This window comes from Mobula hypostoma, chromosome 2 (assembly GCF_963921235.1).
Source record: "Mobula hypostoma chromosome 2, sMobHyp1.1, whole genome shotgun sequence".
Taxonomy (NCBI): domain Eukaryota; kingdom Metazoa; phylum Chordata; class Chondrichthyes; order Myliobatiformes; family Myliobatidae; genus Mobula; species Mobula hypostoma.
Genome location: NC_086098.1, coordinates 121,362,656 through 121,384,436, shown reverse-complemented (window position 1 = coordinate 121,384,436; position 21,781 = coordinate 121,362,656). Strand labels below are relative to the sequence as shown.

General features: G+C 43.3%; 2 protein-coding genes across 6 annotated transcripts in view; one reads left to right on the top strand and one right to left on the bottom strand.

The window, feature by feature from the left end:
• The window catches only part of polr1c (RNA polymerase I and III subunit C), a 26,675-nt gene extending 6,819 nt beyond the window's left edge, over positions 1 to 19,856 (bottom strand). The window contains exons 1-9 of one of the 4 annotated variants that reach the window (XR_010017023.1): positions 19,671 to 19,856; positions 19,511 to 19,582; positions 15,354 to 15,461; positions 13,633 to 13,765; positions 12,906 to 13,025; positions 12,095 to 12,247; positions 11,591 to 11,740; positions 11,255 to 11,355; positions 9,434 to 9,550 (exon numbers count right to left, since the gene is read on the bottom strand). Coding sequence is in view for 3 of the 4 variants with exons in the window: in XM_063040556.1 (XP_062896626.1) it covers positions 9,434 to 9,550; positions 11,591 to 11,740; positions 12,095 to 12,247; positions 12,906 to 13,025; positions 13,633 to 13,765; positions 15,354 to 15,461; positions 19,511 to 19,582; positions 19,671 to 19,742 (925 nt within the window). In the remaining variant the exon portion in view is untranslated. Of the gene's footprint in view, positions 1 to 9,433; positions 9,551 to 11,253; positions 11,356 to 11,590; positions 11,741 to 12,094; positions 12,248 to 12,905; positions 13,026 to 13,632; positions 13,766 to 15,353; positions 15,462 to 19,510; positions 19,583 to 19,670 lie in introns of those variants that run through there. The other 3 variants (XM_063040556.1, XM_063040558.1, XM_063040557.1) reach the window with 3 other exon arrangements.
• yipf3 (Yip1 domain family, member 3) overlaps positions 19,841 to 21,781 on the top strand; it is a 21,134-nt gene continuing 19,193 nt past the window's right edge. For both annotated transcript variants that reach the window (XM_063040560.1, XM_063040559.1), the window contains exon 1: positions 19,841 to 19,990. In XM_063040560.1, coding sequence (XP_062896630.1) covers positions 19,913 to 19,990 — 78 coding nt within the window. In that variant the 5' untranslated portion in view covers positions 19,841 to 19,912. The remainder of the gene's footprint in view (positions 19,991 to 21,781) is intronic.

Below are 21,781 nucleotides of genomic sequence, written 5' to 3'. Positions count from 1 at the left end.
TATGGCAGAAGATGGTTAATTCATGTGGAATTAATAACATGTTAAAACTCTTTAGATGGTGTGCATTTGATACCGAATTCCTTCCCAACAGAGGAGATAAAAGATTTGAGCTATGGATAAAGAAGGGTCTTACAACCTACCTCTCATTTATAGATAAAAGAGTATTACAAAGGTTCCAAATCCTGCAGGACAAACATGGCCTAGAACATAATGACTTTTTTTAGGTACCTTCAAGTACGAAACTATGTTAACCAGAGTTGTAGATATACAGACCTATCAACAGTAGAATTAGAATTTTTCAAGATTCTGAATTCGGCTTGCAGTTCAATACCTAGTAAATCAGTTTCTCGATTATATAATGCACCCTCCCATGCTAAAACTGTAAATACACTGTATATTAAAGAGAAGTGGGAGAAAGAAGCGGGTTTGGTACTTTCAGAGGAGGCTTGGGGGAAAATCTGCAGCTTTCAATGGTCCTCAACTAATTCTTTGACTTGGAGAGAACATTGTTGGAAAAACATTATAAGATATTTCAAGACCCCATATCAGGAAAAATATAAAGATACAAATGTGATGTGTTGGAGAAGGTGCGGCTCCAAGGAGGCAAATCATTTTCATATTTTCTGGGATTGCCCTAAGTTAAGTCTATATTGGGAAGGTATTCATAGAACATTAGTTAAGGTACTTAGGTCCCAGATACCTCTGAACTTTGAGACGTTCTATTTGGGGCATGTATTGTTTCTTGAACAGAAGGAAGATATAAAGTTGCTGCAGGCCCTCTTTGCGGCAAGTAAGAAATCAATCACTAGAAAATGGCTAAATCCAATACCACCTACATTAGAAGATTGGCAAGAAATTATCTTGGAAATATTTAAAATGGAAAAGTTGACTTACTCCCTGAGAATTCAAAAAGAAAAATTTTTATCAAATCTGGAATAAATGGATTGAATATATAACCCCAATGCGAGCAGACTTTAGATGACTCTCCTAATGATTTATACTGCTCTTCTCATCAACACAGTAATATTGCTAACGTAAGCACCCCTAGTCTAAATGTCTTTTTTTTCTGTTTTGTTTTCTTTTGGAAAATAGAGAATTAACACAAGTAAAGGGAAAGATTTGGGAAAGGGATAAAAAAATGAAAAAATTAAGTAAATAAGTACATAGGGATTGGATAATTATGTCTGCGGGCAGGAGCAAGCATGAACAAATTAGGATATAAACACCTACAATGGTTGTTACATAGGCTTATATACAATATTTTGGACCAGTGGAAATGGTCCAGAAGGGTTATATGGAAACTATTACCATTTTTCTTAACAACTAATACCATTACTTAGCCTAATAGGTTAGATTTACCACAGTACATAATTATCTATTTAAGTGTTTATTTTCCTTTTATATCATCTCAATGTGTATTTAAGAATGTATAAATAATTGCAGTTTTATACATATTAAAAATGGAAAAGGTTATATGTGTGAAAAAAGTACATGATATTTGTGAATTCCTTATCCAAATGAAAATAAAATTTTTTAAAAAAGGTAGAAAACAACACCATGCATGTGATACGGCCCTGCATATTCAAATAGAATCCTCACCTAAACTGGTGCTTTAAACATTGCACCAGCTGGCTGCTAGCGATTATTTTGCAGTATTGGAGGCTTAAAAGTGCACTGAGGTGGATAAATTCCCCAGGCTTGACCTTGTGCATTCAGACATTGTAGAGGGCTGGAAGGAGGGAGGCTGCAGAGCCCCTTGCAGAGATAATTGCTTCTTCTCTGGCTACAGGCAATGTTCTGCAGGAGTATTGAGTGGCTGATGGTTTAAAATGGGTAGCAAAAACAAATCAGGAAACTGCAAACTGGTGGGTCTGGCATCAATGCTGCAGGAAATACTGTGGAACAGGATCAGCTGAAACTTAGAGAGTGATTTGGGACATTCTGATTTGGGCTTTGTAAATGAGAGGTCATGTCTGGCAAATCTCTAGGATGTCTTTGAGGAGGCAACACGAGGGAGGAGTTTCAGATTTCTGGATCATTGGGATCTTTTCTGGAGAAAGTATTACAGGTAAAAAATTACAGGTAACACCTGGACCTGACAGAGACCAATATCCTTACAGGCAGGTTTGGTAGAGCTGTCGGCGAGGGTTTAAACTAATTTGGTTGGGGAATGGGAGCCAGAATGATAGGACAAAATTGCAGTCAGTGAGATGAGTTAAAGTTTAACAGAGGACCAAAATCAAAAAGGATAATGAATACAGGACTGAAGGTATATTTTAAATGCAATCAATGTATGGAATAAGGCAGATGATCTTGTAGAACACTTACAGATCAGCAGTTATGCTGTTGTGGATATCACTGAATTGTGGCTGAAGAATGAAAGATCATAGATGGGAGCTTACATCCAATGATACACATTGTACTGAAAGGGCAGGCAGGGAGGCAGAAGGAGTGAGGTGACTCTGTTGGTAAAAAAAAAATGAAAACAATTCTTTAGACTGGTGACATAGGATCAGAAGATGCAGGGCCGGCTGGTGGCGCAATGACATTGGCGCTGGACCCGGGAGCAGAGGTTCCCGGGTTCGAAACCAGTCGGGTCCACTTTAGACTACGCTTTCCATCCGTGCCGGGTTGAATATCGAGATCACAACTCGACCTCGTAAAATAAAAGGGAAAATACTGCGTGCACAGAGTCGCACGCACGCAGGCACACGCCAAAAAAAAAGGATCAGAAGATGCAGAGTCCTTGTGGGTAAAGAGGGCAGTGTTGTGATAATCATGGATGATTTCAATATGCAGTTAGATTGGGATAATCAGGTTGGTGCCAAGAGAGGGAATTTGTAGAATGCTTGTGAAATGACTCTTTAGAGCAGCTTGTGGTTGAGTCCACTAGGGGAATGGCAATTCTGGATTGGGTGTTATGTAATGAACCAGATTTGATTAGAGAGGTTGAGGTAAAGGCACCCTTAGGAGGAAATGATCGTAATATGATAGAATTCACCCTGTAGTTTGAGAAGGAGAAGCTAAAATTAGATGCATCACTATCAGTATTACATAGAAACATAGAAAATAGGTGCAGGAGTAGGCCATTCGGCCCTTCGAGCCTGCACCGCCATTTATTATGATCATGGCTGATCATCAAACTCAGAACCCCGCCCCAGCCTTCCCTCCATACTCCCTGAACCCCGCAGCCACAAGGGCCATATCTAACTCCCTCTTAAACATAGCCAATGAACTGGCCTCAACTGTTTCCTGTGGCAGAGAATTCCACAGATTCACCACTCTCTGTGTGAAGGAGTTTTTCCTAATCTAGGTCCTAAAAGGCTTCCCCTCTATCCTCAAACTGTGGCCCCTCGTTCTGGACTTCCCCAACATCGGGAACAATCTTCCTGCATCTAGCCTGTCCAATCCCTTTAGGATCTTATACGTTTCAATCAGATCCCCCCTCAATCTTCTAAATTCCAACAAGTACAAGCCCAGTTCATCCAGTCTTTCTTCATATGAAAGTCCTGCCATCCCAGGAATCAATCTGGTGAACCTTCTTTGTACTCCCTCTATGGCAAGGATGTCTTTCCTCAGATTAGGGGACCAAAACTGCACACAATACTCCAGGTGTGGTCTCACCAAGACCTTGTACAACTGCAGTAGTACCTCCCTGCTCCTGTACTCGAATCCTCTCGCTATAAATGCCAGCATACCATTCACCTTTTTTCACCGCCTGCTGTACCTGCATGCCCACTTTCAATGACTGGTGTATAATGACACCCAGGTCTCGTTGCACCTCCCCTTTTCCTAATCGGCCACCATTCAGATAATAATCTGTTTTCCTATTTTTGCCACTAAAGTGGATAACTTCACATTTATCCACATTAAATTGCACCTGCCACGAACTTGCCCACTCACCCAACCTATCCAAGTCACTCTGCATCCTCTTAGCATCCTCCTCACAGCTAACACTGCCACCCAGCTTCGTGTCATCCGCAAACTTGGAGATGCTGCATTTAATTCCCTCATCCAAGTCATTAATATATATTGTAAACAACTGGGGTCCCAGCACTGAGCCTTGCGGTACCCCACTAGTCACCGCCTGCCATTCTGAAAAGGTCCCGTTTGTTCCCACTCTTTGCTTCCTGTCTGCTAACCAATTCTCCACCCACATCAATACCTTATCCCCAATAACGTGTGCTTTAAGTTTGCACACTAATCTCCTGTGTGGGACCTTGTCAAAAGCCTTTTGAAAATCCAAATATACCACATCCACTGGTTCTCCCCTATCCACTCTACCAGTTACATCCTCAAAAAATTATATGAGATTCGTCAGACATGATTTTCCTTTCACAAATCCATGCTGACTTTGTCCGATGATTTCACCGCTTTCCAAATGTGCTGTTATCACATCTTTGATAACTGACTCCACCAGTTTCCCCACTGGTTTCTCTCTCCCTCCCTTTTTAAAAAGTGGGGTTACATTAGCCACCCTCCAATCCTCAGGAACTAGTCCAGAATCTAACGAGTTTTGAAAAATTATCACTAATGCATCCACTATTTCTTGGCCTACTTCCTTAAGCACTCTAGGATGCAGACCATCTGGCCCTGGGGATTTATCTGCCTTCAATTCCTTCAATTTACCTAACACCACTTCCCTACGAACATGTATTTCGCTCAGTTCCTCCATCTCACTGGACCCTCTGTCCCCTACTATTTCTGGAAGATTATTTATGTCCTCCTTAGTGAAGACAGAACCAAAGTAATTATTCAATTGGTCTGCCATGTCCTTGCTCCCCATAATCAATTCACCTGTTTCTGTCTGCAGGGGACCTACATTTGCCTTTACCAGTCTTTTCCTTTTTACATACCTATAAAAGCTTTTACAGTCCGTTTTTATGTTCCCTGCCAGTTTTCTCTCATAATCTTTTTTCCCCTTCCTAATTCAGCCCTTTGTCCTCCTCTGCTGAACTCTGAATTTCTCCCAGTCCTCAGGTGAGCCACTTTCTCTGGCTAATTTGTATGCTTCTTCTTTGGAATTGATACTATCCCTAATTTCTCTTGTCAGCCACGGGTGCACTACCTTCCTTGATTTATTCTTTTGCCAAACTGGGATGAACAATTGTTGTAGTTCATCCATGCAACCTTTAAATGCTTGCCATTGCATATCCACCGTCAATCCTTTAAGTGTCATTTGCCAGTCTATCTTAGCTAATTCACGTCTCATACCTTCAAAGTTACCCCTCTTTAAGTTCAGAACCTTTGTTTCTGAATTAACTATGTCACTTACAGTGGAGTAAAGGGAATTACAGAGGTATAAGAGACGCAGAAAGTTGACTGGGATGGGACACTAGCAAGAATGACAGCAGAACATCAATGCTGGAATTTCTGGGAGAAATTTGGAAGGTGCAAGAAAGATGCATCCAAAAAATGAAGTATTCTAAAAGGAGGATGAGGCAACCGTAGCTGAGAAGGGAAGGTCAAAGACAACATAAAAGACAGAGAGTGCATATAGCAAAAATTTGTGGGAAGGCAAGGATTGCAAAGCTTTTAAAAACTAACGGATGGCAACTAAAAATGAAACAAGTAGAAAAAAGATGAAATATGAAGATTAGCTACTAATAATATAAAAAGTGGATACATTTTTTTCCTAGATATATAAAGAGTAAAAGAGGCAAGAGTTTATATTGGACCGGTGCAGAGATAATAATAGGAGACAAAGAAATGGCAGACAAACTTACCAAGTATTTTGCAACAGTCTTCACTTTGGAAGACACAAGCGGAATGCCAGAAGTGTGAGTGTCAGAGGGCAGAAGTGAGTATTGTTGTTATTACTAAGGAATAGGGAGATAAGTTACCTGAGCCAGATGGACTGCACCACAGGATTCTGAAAGAGGTAGCTGAAGAGATTGTGGAAGCATTAGTAATCATCTTTCAAGAATCACTTGATTCTCAAATGGTTCTGGAGGACTGGAGAATTGCAAATGTCATTCCACTCTTCACAGGGAGGAGGCAGAAGAAAGAAAATTATAGGCCAGCTACCCTGCCATCAGTGGTTGGTAATATGTTGGAGTCTATTATTAAGGATTAGGTTTCAGAGTACTTGGAGGTACATGATAAAATAGGCCAAAGTCAGCATTGTTTTCTAAAAGAGAAATCTTGCCTGACAAATCTATTGGAATTATTTGAGGAAGTAACAGGCAGGATAGACAAAGGAGAGTCAGTGCATATTTATTTAGATATACAGTACAGTAACAGCCCTTCTGGCCCAAAGAACCTGCACCACTCAATTAGCCCACTTAACCGTACATCCCTGGAATGCAGTAGGAAACTGGAGCACCCGGGGGAAATCCACAAGGAGAACACATAAACTCCCCACAGAACGTGGCAGAATTGAACCTGGGTCACTGGCACTGTATAGCACTATGCTAATCACTACACTATCATGCCACCCATGCATTCCACTGCATCTAAGTAAACTGTTGTTTACTTAGATTTTCAGAAGGCCTCTGACAAGGTGCCACATACGATGTTGTTCAGCAAGATAAGAGCCCATGGTATCACAGGAACGATATGAACATGGATAGAAGATTGGCTGACTGGCAGGAGGCAGAGTGGGAATAAAAGGGGCCTTTTCTGGCTGGCTGCCAGAAATTAGTGGGTCAGTTTTGGGACTACTTCTTTTCACGTTATATGTTAATGATCTGAATGATGAAAGTGATGGCTTTGTGGCCAAGTTTTCAAACAATACAAAGACAGGTAGTGTTGAGAAAGAGGGTGTCTGCAGAAGGATGAAGACAAATTGAGAGACTGGCAAAGTGGAACACAGTGTAGGAAGGTGCATGGTTATGCACTTTGACAGAAGGAACACAGGACTATTGTCTAAATGGGGAGAAAATTCAAATATCAAAGGTGCAAAGGGACTTGGGAGGCTTTATGCAGGATTCCCTTAAGATTAATTTGCAGGTTGAGTCAGTGGAAAGGAAGACAACTGCATGTTAGTATTTATTTCAAGAGGACTAGAATAGCAAAGCAAGGATGTAATGCTGAGGCTTTATAAGGCATTGATCAAACTACAAAGGAGAATTGTGAGCAGTTTCGTGCCCCTTATCTAAAATATGCGATGGCATTGATGAGGGTCCATAGGTGATTCATGAGAATGATCCCAAGAATAAAAAGGTTAACATACGAGGAAGATTTGATGGCTCTGGGCCTGTACTCATTGGAGTTTAGAATGGGGTAGGGGGGGAAGAATCCCATTGAAACCTATCCAACATTGAAAGGACTAGATAGTGTGGATGTGGAGAGGATGTTTCCTATAGTGGTGAAGTCTAGTACCGAAGGGCACAGCCTCAAGAACTGAGGGACATCCATTAAGGACGGGGATGAGGAAAAAATTTCTTTAGCCAGAGAGTGGTGAATCTGTGGAATTCATTGACACAGATGGTCATGCAGGGCAAGTCATTGGGTATACTCATAGGGTTTTGATTAATCAGGGCGTCAAAGGTTACGGGGAGAAGGCAGGAGATTGGGTTGAAAGGGATAATAAATCAGCCAAGATGACATGCAGAGCAGACTGGAAGGGCTGAATGGCCCAATTCTGCTCTTGTGTCTTACGGTAGCCAAAAGGTTAGATGAGGGCAGGACAGTTTTACGTTAAATATGTACAGTTTTGCACAACTTTGACAAGGTCCCTCATGGCAGTCTAGTCCGGAAGGTTAGATTGCAAGGGATCCAAGGGAGATAATAGATCAGTTTCATAATTGTCTTTGTGGCAGGAAGGTCCAATCCTCAGTGATCGTTGAGGGTTGCCTGTGATTAGTGGTGTCCTACAGGGGTTGGTGCTGGGAGCTTTGTTATAATTCATATAAATGATTTTGCTGTGAATGTACAAGCCATGGTTCGTAAGTTTGCACATGATACTAATATAGCTAATGTAGTGGAAAGTATACAGGTTAATGAAAAATTACAAGGGATCTTAATTAGCTACGTATATGGGTTAAGGATTAGCAAATGGTTTACAATACACATAAACGCCAAGTCTTGCATTTTGGGAGCTCAAACCAGGGTAGAATGGTCGGTTCCTGGGATGTTATAGAATAGAGGGACCTAGGAGTTTAGGTACATAGTTAGAATAGTGATGAAGGCATTTGTCAGGCTAACCTTCATCAATCAGGACATTATATGAGTTGCAAAGTTACATTACACCAAGACATTGGTGATGCTGCATTATGTAGTTTGATCACCCTGTTATAAAAAAGATGTTAATACACTAGAAAAAGTGCAGAAAAGATGAATATTGAATATACCAGAATATTGCTTGTACTTGGGGGCCTGACTCACAAGGAGACATTGCATGGACTAGAACTTCATTCCCAGGAACTATATAGTCCTAAACCTCCTTATGACAGCCAGTGAAGAGGTCTGCTCTGCTATAAAATGAGTCCTGCTGCTGTTTTGTTGATCATAGTGGCTGTATACAACACAGGGGTGCAAAACAAAAGCAGATTTTACATAAAGTAGCAGAGAATGAACCTTCTGATTGGTGGGGATAGATACCAGATACTGGGATGCACTGTTAAGCAACTGATAACTATGTTCTCATTGTGTTGGCTACAATAGTGGTGACCTACCTATCCAAGTAGCACTCTATCTAGGTGACATCTTATGTGGGACCACAAGACAGCAAAGGCCCCTATAGCTATCTTCAAGTTCCCCTCAACTAAACTTCCAAAAGAAACAGAGCTAGAAGCTCTCTATGCCTTAATGAACACACAGTATGATCAAGAGCCATCTTGGTTGTCCTTGAGGACAAAAGAGGAGAGTGTAGAAGAACATAAATAACATGGTTGCATAAGGTTTAATGATTAACCACACATCCTTGCGACAGCACCACCATTTTTGTCATAATCTTTGTCTGTATGCATCTGACCACTATGTGATGAAGCACAGTTCACGGAAAGTTAATGAACAAGAAATCAAGTTTGCTAGAGCTTCGTGCTTTCCCTTAAGTGCTCCCTTGCTAGCAAGATAATAAAAGGATTTAGCTGTTAACAGTCAGTGTGGAGATTATTTACAAGTCACACACGTGGCCAATTGGTTAAGGCATTGGACTAGTGATCTGAAGGTTGTGAGTTCGATCCCCAGCCAAGGCAGCGTATTGTGTCCTTGAGCAAGGCACGTAACCGCACAGTGCTCTGCGATGACACTGGTGCCAAGCATTATCGGCCCTTGCCCTTCCCTTGGACAACATCGGTCTCGTGGAGAGGGGAGACGTCTTCCATACAACCTTGCCCAGGCCTGTGCCCTGGAGAGTGAAGACATTCCAGGTGCAGATCCATGGTCTCGCAAGACTAACGGGTGCCTTTACTTTGCACAACTAAAAACAACCCCAAACCCAAAACTCCTTATAGTGCTACACTTCAAATTCTCCCAAATGAATACTTACAGATGTAGTGATCTCGAACTCTGCCAAGACGGACAAGGTTTTTAAGGTCATCATGACGAAAAATCTCCCGACTGCAAGTGTCCAATCTTGAGTTCACAACGTTTGCAACTTTTCTTCCTAAGACCAAAGGAACATGACTTTTCAACTCCTAAAAATCAATATTTTACATCAGACGAGTCACCGAAATCATCTGGTTCCTTGGTTGTCCCACTTCAAGTGTTACTAATGCTGGCTAACAATGTGCCAGTGGAAAACTTGTAACAATATGGCATACATAAGGTTTTCCTAGTTTATGCAATCGCACCACATGTAGGGAAGCTGAAGACAACAGATCTGATGAGACCAGATGTATACCTCTGTATGGTTATTTCATTCATTATGTGCCATGTCATATGACGTGGACGATCATGGTCTTTTTGTGACCGTGATTGTTCTTGGCAATTTTTAACAACTGAAGTGGTTTGCCATTGCCTTCTTCTGGGCAGTGTCTTTACAAGACAGGTGACCCCAACCATTATCAATACTCTTCAGAGATTTTATGCCTGGCATCAACGATCACATAACCAGAACCTGTGATGTACACCAGCTGCTCATACAAACATCCACCAGCTGCTCCCATAGCTTCACATGACACAGATTCGGGTACTCAGCAGGTGCTAAACCTCCCAAAGGTGACCTGCAGGCTAGTGGAAGGAAGGAGCACCTCACACCTCCTTTGATAGAAATGCTTCTCCACCCTGCCAACCAACCAGAAAGGTTACATTCCACAAATTCAATAAACTGATGCATTATCAGTACGAATCTTAGACTTTACCAGGAACTTGTAACAACAGGGCATTTAGCCCAAAGCCTCGCATCCCACTTTCTCCCATTCTTCACCTTTGTCTGCTGCCATGCATCCATACCATCCACCAAAGCTGCAAGCTCATAAAGGACAGGCAACCTGTATCACTTGGAAATCTTCATTTCTCTGGGTTTGGTTTGAAAATCCAATTCCTAAACTTCTTATGTATAATGTCATCAATAGTAGCCTGCATTAAAGAAGGCAAGAATGGAAAAGCTCTTTCTATCCTTGTTCCACTAAATGCACTAAGGAAATTGCAGTCCAATGCAGGACCCCCTTCTTAAATGGGACTTCCTGAATATACTATCTCTTTTTATGAAGTATACAATGATTCTCACAGCTCTGGTAAGACTTAAGACTGGTTTATACTTCTGCATTAAATGGACGCCATAACCTACGCAAGTGGCCTTGTGAGCATTTATACTTGTTCGTTGGTGTGTCTGCGTCGCTCGGCAATTCGCGCACATCACGCATGCACACACACCTGCCTGCACAAGGCTTCATGGTCATGGTAGTCTCGGGGTAAACAAGACGCGAGCGTCTCTTTTCGGGCAAAATGTGTCCTCCATAATTTCAGAGGTCTGTAAAGCTTTATGGAAAGTATTTCAGCCAGAGTTCCTTCCCTACCCTTCAGTTGCCAAATGAGAAGCTATTGCAGCGTAGAATGACATGCGATGCCACCATGCGGACCAATCACAGTTGTTGCGTTCTGCGTTGCCGCGATGCGCAGTTACATTTTGGGAGAGGTGCGCATCGCAGCAACGCAAGCTTCTGTGTAGGGTTCCACGTCGGCTTTGCGTAGGGTTTGCGGTGACGCAGACCTTATGGCAACGCGTTGATGCAGAAGTATAAACAAGGCTTTAGGTTTAAGTATAAAATACCTTCATTCCATTTATCAATCTTTTAAGGTAACTTCCTTCAAATAACTTATATGTCCCCACTTCCCATGCCAATTATTTAAGTTGTCCTGTACAAACCTTTCTTTCACTTCTTCCACTAGAAAGTTCCTTCCTTGACATAAATAGCTTATGATTCTGCACACTTGTACTAAAACCAGATTACAGGAGATGCTGAAAATCTGAAATAAAAAGAGAATGCTGAAAATATTCAGGCAGCATCTCTGAGGAAAAAAGTTAATGACCTGAAACATCTCTACAGAGATGGTATCTTTCTTGATGAACATTTACAGTTTTTTGTGTTTATTTATGTTGAGACTCACCTTGTTGTCCTCTGATCTAAACAGCACATCCAGATCAAGGACACAATTCTAAAAAAAAACAGTGATTCCAAATTCAACAGTAGAACTGACTCACCGTTCACCATCTCAATCTCAATGACACCCGGAGAGAAACACTGCTTGAGTTTCTCTGCAAGCTCCCCTTCTATGGGACTCAGTAGAGTTATTTCAGGTAAAAGTCGGTAGCTTGCTGTGGCAACAGGAGAGAACTTGGCATGGTCTTTAGCTAGGAAGTGAACACAAAGGACATTATATTCATGCACTATGGTGCAGCTCATATCATGATTTATTTTGCATTCTTTCCTCAGTTTAATAGTGATATTTTTACACCCGGCACTCCCCTCCCATCCAGTCCTGGACTCCTCAAGAAGAGAAATTATTTTCTCTTCATCACCCTACTGGATGCTTTTATATTTTTTTTTGAATACACTGCTTAAGCCAAGTGTTGGCCTACTGCTCATAACACAGTAGAGGCCAAGGCCATTTTCCTTCTCAACAACAAGACCATTCAGTACCTGTACTATTGACCCAAAGAGGACTATTATAAGCAACATGATTCCCTCTCCTACCACTGCCTTACCAATTCCTTTCACACAGTGTACGACGACATCAATTTCTTGCCCTGGGCGAAGCTGGGCAATGAGGATATCATCGTGCACAGGCCGAATTTCAACCTGCCCAAAAAGATCTGCCTGGTTCCCAATGGGTACCCACTTCAAGTGCTTGGAGTAAACTGAAACGACAAATGGAAGAATGCAGGGCCCGTACTGCAGTATAACTGAATTATGGAAGAAACAAGATGAATCACAAAATTATCAAAACTATAATATTTAGAAAACTTCCAATACCAGTTCATATTGATTTGCATTCATTTCTGGTCTGCCAATTACAAAAAGGACATGGAGGCCATGGAGAGGGCTCATGTGAGATTTATATATAATCTAGAGATACAGCATGGAATAGGTCCTTCCAGCAACCCATGATTTAACCCAGTGTAATCATGGGACAATTTACAATGACCAATTAAACTACTAACCAGTATGCCTTTAGACACTGGGAGGAAACTGGAGCATTCTGAGAAAACTCATGCATTCCACAGAGAGGACATACAAACTGCTTACAGAGAATGCCAGGATTGAACTCTGATGCCTCCAGCTGTAATAACATCACACTAGCCACTACGCTACCATGAAGCCATTTTCCCTAACTTGGGTTTACAGACCATAATCTCTCTGATTCAGTTTTCTAACACTTGTGAACCTCCCCCTGAATCAACTGATGAGTGTTCATGCAAGTGTTAGAAAATTCACTATTTCAGTAAGATATCAACTCATAGAGCTTTAGTGAATAGGGAATGTAAAATAGCAGAACTGTGATTTTCAGATATTTACCTTTATGATTTAGGTACAGCTCTTCAGGATCTGAAGAGTCTTTAAGTGCTTTAGGATTTCTGGTACATTTCACTTTCAGGTGGAATTGCAGAGTATCAATCTCTGTTCCTTCTTCATCTCCTGAAAAAGTAATAATGCTTAGTCCCCTGAACGTTAGGACACTTCAACATGTTCAAACACAGTAATTTCACTGAAGCACACAGTGACCCCATTCCTGCATCTGCACTTGACAGCAGAAATGTAGGATACAAGTGGAAATGCTGAAAATACTCAAAAAGTCAGGCAACATCCATGAAGAGAACAAAAGAGTTAATCAACCCAAGATGTTAACTGCTTTTCTCCATAGATGCTGCCTGACTTCTGGAATATTTTCAATATATTTTGCAGTTATTTCATGTGAAAGTTGTTTTTTTTTAAAATAGGAGATCTGAGGAAAGGATTTTTCACCTGCTGCCTGAGAAGGTGGTGAAGGCAGGTACACTCGCAAATAAAAGACTACAGACAAGGTCCCAGTTACAGGGATTAATATAGACAAGTAGAATGGTAAACCTAGATGTGCTGGACTTAAGGATTCATCTCTGTTTTGTATGACTCAGATGCAGAGATGTTTCTTTGCTGTTTAATGTGTGTTAATAGTACAGCAGCCGTTTTACATCAGTCCCACTCAACGGGTAACACATCTGCATATCAGGTGGTGCTGCTCACTGGGGCAAAACAACTCCCTCACCTGTGCTCCTGTACTCAAACAGTCGTGGGTCCGCTTTGATGGGGATGAGACCCAGTCTGTGCGCCAGAATCTCATCCTGAACTATGGAGGTGTTGTTGTAGATAAATGCCTTCTCCACAGCCATGGTTGGGACCTGAACAACAGCAGAAAGGTTAGATTCACTGCAGTAGAAGTAATATATTAAATGTCACCTTTATGACGAGCTCCACAAAGAAAATGCTGGTTAGCAAAACTAATGTCTTCTGGACAAAAGTCAAAGTAACATGAGTATTTTAAAAATTGGAAATGAAAGTAAAGATAAATATACCAAAGTTGAGACTGAACAATATCAAAATGTTCCCTTGGCGTGCACACTGGATTGGAATAAAAAAGTAATGTCACAGATGAGACAATATTTAACCAGAACAATTGTAATAGATCATGAGAACATAAATTAACTGAATAAGTAGGCAAGAAGCCAATTAAATTCTATACGCAGAAGTGTGAAATGAAAATAATTCGGCAGAAGGATAATGAAAGACTTCTTAAGGCATCCAATTCTGTCCACCTCACTTTAGAGAGGATAGGAAGGCCCAAAAGGTATAGGGTACAGTCGAAAGAGTCCAGAGATGAAAGACTTCAGCGACAGAAGTTGGAGCTCTTTAATGAAGATTTATTATCAAAGTATGTACATGTTACCACTTGCAGACATCTACATGAAAAAACTACAACAGATTATTCCAAAAAATATACATGGACAGACAGACTAAGTTAAGGATAGATGGACTATAAAGTATGAAAACATCACTGCAGTAGAAAATAGAACAGCAGGGTACCTTTTAAAATGGCAAGGGACTGAAAGGTGATCTGTGGTCAGAAGGACAGAGGAGTCCCTCTGTGTGAATATTGAAAATTAATGTGACTATCATCCACAAACATGAACAAATGGATTTCTGTCAGGCAGGCCATTAATAGATAGAACAAATGGATGTGACCACTTTTCAGATCCTTGACAGGTCTCTTCAGTTACATCTCAACTCAGCACAGTAGGGATTTAACTGGGGATCCTACTGGACTGTGAAGTGCAAGAACCTAGAAAGCTTTTCAACCCAGTCTGCATGTTTCCAATGTGCTCACAGAAATTTCAACACATATTGTAACACAAATGCCATAAACAGTTGAATCATATACAGCAGTGGTCCCCAACCTCTGGGCCGCAGACTGATACGGAGCCACGAAGAATGCAGCGGTAGCCAGAACGCACCCAGCACATCTTTAAGAAAAAGGCCAAAATAAACAAGCTAATTCATTAGGTGCCGTCTGGCACATAAATGTCGGCCCAGATCAGAGGTGACACAATCCGCAACCAGGCAGCACCTAATCAATTAGATTGTTTATTTCAGCTTTTTTCTTAAAGATGTGCTGGGTGCGTTCCAGCTACCGCTGCACCGCTGCATTCTTTGTGGCTCCGTATCGGTCCGCGGCCCGGAGGTTGGGGACTACTGATACACAGTATTCAAGGAAATTCCATTAACTTGAAGCACTAACTCCACCGATCCCACATGACCCATTGAGCAAGTCTGCTAGTTTCCATATTTATTTCACATATTCAAAGGGTCTCAATGCAAAATGTAAATTATGCACATTAACAACTAAAATATTATGGTAATGCTAATGATCTAAAATATCTTATGGCAAATACAATTTATAATTTGCAGCATAACAGCCTGCAGTTTTATTACCTCAGCAAGCAAGATCCTGCGGAAAGCATTTGCAATAGCGGCATCGATTCCAATCATGTCAAACTCCAAAGTGTCATCCTCCAACCGAACAATGTCAATCCTAAAATTCTGATGAAGACAAATGTCACATAACTTTCACTTTACAGGGAACTCACATGAGTTTTCACTTCTGCACCTTAGTTAAGTGGAGTTAATTCTGGTATAGATAGTTCCAAAAGCCAGCAACAAATTGGTTCCAGAGCATTAAATGAAGCTGTGTTGTGCAATCAGCGACCTCCGAGTTCAGACGGAGGGGAATGATTATCTGGAATGAACTGCAAGAGAGGCACTTGAAAGGTACCTATCTGGGAAAGGCATAAAGGGTTACTGGCTTAATGAGGGCAAATGAGATTAGCATAGATAGGCATCATAGCTGTGAGCCAGAAGGGCCCATCTGTATGTTGTATGATTAAATGATAGGAAACATAAGAAAAAGATTGGCCTACAAAACCAGGAATAAGACGGAGGTCAATGCAACAGTGAATTTTTCCCTCTTTGTGGCAGTAACATCTTTTGTCTACAGTTTGGTCCATAGACTTGGTTTTTGAATTAAGCTTTCTGAATTAACATCAACAAGTTTTAAACAATGACAAAGGATCTTTAACTATTACCTAATGTAAACCCTCTATTTTGAAGAAAGCTAATTTCTTCCCTCATAACACAAAAATCAACAAAGTGGACGTTAGAAAACCAGGAACTGATCCCACTCAAAATGTATAAAACTGCAGAAGGTCTAATACAGCTGACACTGACAGGGTGTTTCCTTGACCAGTCTATTCGTTTAGGAGACTGAAATGTGGAGCAAATTTCCGCAAGGAAGATAGTGAATCTTTGAGATGTTCTACCTCAGAGTGCTGTCAATGTACATTAGTCTTAATCTGGAATTTATCAAGAGTCGCAGGGTGATGGGGACCAGAGTGCCAGGATAGTGGAGAGGTTGTGGAGACATAGTGTTAAGAGCTCAGAAAAAGTCAGGAATGAAAAGGTTGAGCATGGTGTGATGAATGTGTTGCGTACACCTCAATGTCAGTAGTATTGTAGGAATGGCAGATGAGCTCAGAATATGAATCAACACATGCCATTATGATACTGCAGTCATTATTGAAACATGATTGCAGGAGGAGCAAGATGTAGAATACAAGAGCAGGGATGTGATGCTGAGGCTTTATAAGGCACTTGTGAGGCCTCACCTTGGCCCCCTCATCTTTGAAAAGATGTGCTGGCATTGGAGAGGGTCCAGAGGAGGTTCACAAGGATGATTCCAGGAATGAAGGGGTTATCATATGAGGAACATTTGCTGGCTCTGGGTCTGTACTCACTGGAATTCAGAAGGATTGGTGGCGGGGGGGGGGGGAGATCTCATTGAAACCTTTCAAATGTTGAAAGGCCTAAACAGAGTAGATGTGGAAAGAATGTGTCCCATGGTTGGGGAGTCTAGGACAAGAGGGCACAGAGGGGTGTCCATTTAAAACAGATGCAAAGAAATTTCTTTAGCCAGAGGATGGTGAAATTGTGGAATTTATTACCACAGGCAGCTTTGGAGGCCAGGTGGTTGGGTGTAGTTGAGGCAGAACTTGATAGGTTCTTGATTGGACACAGCATCAAAGGTACAGAGAGAAGGCCAAGTGGCTGAGGAGAAAAAAAAAGGATCAGTTATGATTGAATGGCAGTGTAGACCAAAAAATTCTGCTCCTTTGTCTTATGGTCTATGGAATGAGACAGGACAAGTGACATAAGTTATGTAATGGAACATTTTGTATCTAGTGATCATAATGTCATTAATTTCAAAATAAATATGGAAAAGGTGGGTCTCATCTGCATGTTGAGATTTTAAATTCGAGAAAGGCCAATTTTGATGGTATCAGAAATGATTTGGCAAGTGTGGATTGAGACGGGCTGTTTTCTGGGAAAAGTGTACTTAGTAAGGGGGAGGTATTCAAAAGTGAAAGTTTGAGAGTACAAAGGTTGTATGTGCCTGTCAGAATAAAAGGAAAAGATAACATGTTTGGGGAACCTCAGTTTTCAAGAGATATTGAGGCCTGGTTAAGAAGTGAAGAGGAAGTGCCTAGCAAGAGACCCCAATGAGTGGCTGTCATTATTAAATATTTCATGTAGTGTAATTTGGCGATGTATGCTCTTAACAACTGTTCAGAGATAAACCATTTACCATGAGTTTCCCATCCCTATTCTTTTCTGGAGCTTGAATTACTACCATATACCTGACAACATGATTAGCTATTGTGACGAAAAACCAAGTTATCAGAAGATTGATGCTGATGAGAGAGATAAGAGAGACAAAGGGAGAAGCGTTCAAAATGTTAATGAGAGAGGAGAGAGATTAATGAAAAGAGACACAATTCCGAGTATTGACAGACCGGTTGCTTTGAATCTGAACTGCTTGCAGTTTTGATGGACAGGCGATACCCTGGCAGGGGGATAAAAGGAACAGGTTCGCTAAGGCACGACAGACACCACGAGATCACGAGACAACGAGACCCTGGAAGTGTGGTGTGCCCCCACAAGTTGGTGTGAGTTTGGAGATCTGGTCACGGTACCGACCATAGACGCACAGGTTGAAAAAGTACAATCGGCGGGAACCTGGTGTGTGTGTGTGTCCGCCCTTGCCTGGGTGCCGGGTTCACCGCGGAAGAACGATCGTATCCAGAATGGAGGGGTCACAGTCGGTGACCTCAGAAGACATTAAAAGGGCTCGCCCAAAAGCTAACTGCGAGGAACATCAAAGGTCTGTTTGAATCGAAATTTGCATATTATCTCTCTCTCTCTCCAACGGCACATCAGCGATTACTGCGAACTGTACTAAGCTGAACTGAACTCTGCGTCACTTGAGACTGATCATTTTACCCCTAGACTGTGATAGAGCTTGATTGATTCCTATTATCCTAGTTCTGTGTACATGTTTGTTTTATTATTGCTAACCTGTTGCATTTATATCCTTATGATTAGAGTACTGTGTTACTTGTTTCTTTAATAAAACTTTCTTAGTTCCAGTAATCCAGACTCCAACTAAGTGGTCCATTTCTGCTGGTTTGGCAACCGAGTTACGGGGTATGTAACGCTATTAATGTGTGAGGCAAGGTTATGTATTAGACTCAAAGGGGTTCTTGCCTTTTGTGGATAACACTCCAGAGTGACAGAACTTTTCTGGCCCAGCAGTACTGCTCCTTGTGCAATCTTAGTGAAAACTGACCAACCTCAGAGTCAGAGAGCTGAGACTTTGACTCACTGAACATTGCAGCTCTAATGCACCTTCCCTCTGATCAGACACAATGAACTGCTGTCCATCATAGTGCATGTCAATACCTAACTGATTACACTAGGTATATTCAGAATATCAAGATAATGTTTCCAAGTTTGCTGTTTCAATTGACTGTTCTGAAGGATTTGAGATACAATACACTGTTTTAAAAGTATATTGAAATAACTTGCATATTTTAAAGTTTAATTAGAATAATATACATATTCTCAGCACTGATGAATGTAATACTTCATGAATGTAGAATCATCATTTTCCTGACTTGTATTAAGAGATGTGAGGCTCCCAAACAACTAAAAGCTGTAATTACTACCACTCTTACTCGGCTGTTAAGGTCTGTTGTGGCTATACAAACTCCCTCTGGGGCTAGGTTTCAGGATATGTGTTTCAGAGTAAGTTAATCTGTTCCAACACTTTGAGTTTGTTATGAGGAATTATTACGAGAATTAATCAGAGGTAATTAAAACTCTCAAGTTTTAAGAATAAATTGGATAGGTACATGGATGGGAGAGGTCTGGAGGGTTATGGACTGTATGCAGGTCAATGGGACTAGCGGAATAATGTTTCGGCACAGACTAGAAGGGCCGAATGGCCTGTTTTCTGTGCTGTAGCGTTCTATGGTTCTAGGTATCGGCAGGTAGGACCAAATGAGGTACTTAATGGAGTACAAGAAATGCAAGGGGACACTTAAGGAAGAAATCAGGAGGGCTAACAGAAGACATGAGGTTACTGATCCTCTGCGGTGTCACCACGATCAAGTAGACACATCAAGTGGATAAGTGTCAGTCCCAGACACCGGATCCCCCCACCCCAGCCTGTGTCCAGCCGGCCGCCTGTTCCGTACCTGCTCGAAGCGCCGCTGGTCCCACGTGTCGTCGTAACCGGGGTAATTCCCAGGGAAATCAGTGGTATGGACCTGAACAGAGAAGGGAAATTAACAAATTCCTCCCGACAAGATTTACAGTATACATACCATCAACATTAACGCAGGAGGAAACACTCACGTTCTGGACACCGAACTCCTTCAAAACCACTCGGTTGCGTATCAACTCGATGCGCTCCCGGCCGTCCGCCATTACGGACACTAGGATTTAAATTTGCGCGAGATTCCACAGCCGTGCAGCGCTCCTCCCGTCGGCAAAGCTCGCGAGATCCACCACCTCCCAGCTGGGTCAGCGAGATCACGTGAGGTCACGTCACCGCTTCCACTGAGTGCTGTTCGGGTGGGCCGCCGGTGCTACGGGCGATGGCGACGGCAGCGGCCGCCGGTGCCGGAGGGACGAAGAACGGCGAATGGGGAAACTTCGAGGAGGCGCTGCTGCAGGTTAAATAAACTTTGCCATTCAGGACCCGCAATGCGTATCACCTGACTTTTCGTTGGCTCACGCAGTGCCCCACCCACAAAGTGTTCCCCGAGTGATTGTGTTACCCCCACATTGCTTCCACAATACCTTTCCCCATCCATTATTACCCCTACCCTCAGTTTCCCCACTGGGTATTCGTCTGCGTTGTGTATACTCTGCACAGTGTGTTCCCTCTCTTATGTTGTCCCCCCCCGCAGTGTGTTCCCTTCCTTATGTTGCCCCCCCGCAGTGTGTTCCCCTCCTCATGTTGCCACCCCGCAGTGTGTTCCCCTCCTCATGTTGCCCCCCCGCAGTGTGTTCCCCTCCTCATGTTGCCCCCCCGCAGTGTGTTCCCCTCCTTACGTTGCCCCCCCGCAGTGTGTTCCCCTCCTCATGTTGCCCCCCCGCAGTGTGTTCCCCTCCTCATGTTGCCCCCCCGCAGTGTGTTCCCCTCCTCCTGTTGCCCCCCCGCAGTGTGTTCCCCTCCTCATGTTGCCCCCCCGCAGTGTGTTCCCCTCCTCATGTTGCCCCCCCGCAGTGTGTTCTCCTCCTCATGTTGCCCCCCCGCAGTGTGTTCCCATCCTCATGTTGCCCCCCCCGCAGTGTGTTCCCCTCCTCATGTTGCCCCCCCGCAGTGTGTTCCCCTCCTCATGTTGCCCCCCCGCAGTGTGTTCCCCTCCTCATGTTGCCCCCCCCGCAGTGTGTTCCCCTCCTCATGTTGCCCCCCCGCAGTGTTCTCCTCCTCATGTTGCCCCCCCGGAGGTGTGTTCCCATCCTCATGTTGCCCCCCCCGCAGTGTGTTCCCCTCCTCATGTTGCCCCCCCGCAGTGTGTTCCCCTCCTTACGTTGCCCCCCCGCAGTGTGTTCCCCTCCTTACGTTGCCCCCCCGCAGTGTGTTCCCCTCCTTACGTTGCCCCCCCGCAGTGTGTTCCCCTCCTTACGTTGCCCCCCCCGCAGTGTGTTCCCCTCCTTACGTTGCCCCCCCCGCAGTGTGTTCCCCTCCTTACGTTGCCCCCCCCGCAGTGTGTTCCCCTCCTTACGTTGCCCCCCCCGCAGTGTGTTCCCCTCCTTACGTTGCCCCCCCCGCAGTGTGTTCCCCTCCTTACGTTGCCCCCCCGCAGTGTGTTCCCCTCCTTACGTTGCCCCCCCGCAGTGTGTTCCCCTCCTTACGTTGCCCCCCCGCAGTGTGTTCCCCTCCTTACGTTGCCCCCCCGCAGTGTGTTCCCCTCCTTACGTTGCCCCCCCGCAGTGTGTTCCCCTCCTTACGTTGCCCCCCCGCAGTGTGTTCCCCTCCTTACGTTGCCCCCCCGCAGTGTGTTCCCCTCCTTACGTTGCCCCCCCGCAGTGTGTTCCCCTCCTTACGTTGCCCCCCCGCAGTGTGTTCCCCTCCTTACGTTGCCCCCCCGCAGTGTGTTCCCCTCCTTACGTTGCCCCCCCGCAGTGTGTTCCCCTGCTCGTTGCCCCCCCCCACAGTGTGTTCCCCTCCTTATGTCTCCCCCCCCCCCACATTGTCTAACCTCTGAATCTTTTAGACATGGAGTCATATAGTACTACAGCACAGAAACAGGGCCTTTGCTCCATCTAGTTTGTGCCGGCCTGATTTTGTTCAGTCCTGTATACCTGCACCCGGATCATAGCCCGGATCTCTCATTCTTATACCTAGCCAGACTTCGCTTAAATGTTGCAATTGAACCCACTTCTGCTGGCAGTTCGTTCCTCAGTCACACCACCCTCTGAATGCAGAAATTACCTCTCAGATTCCCCTGAAATAT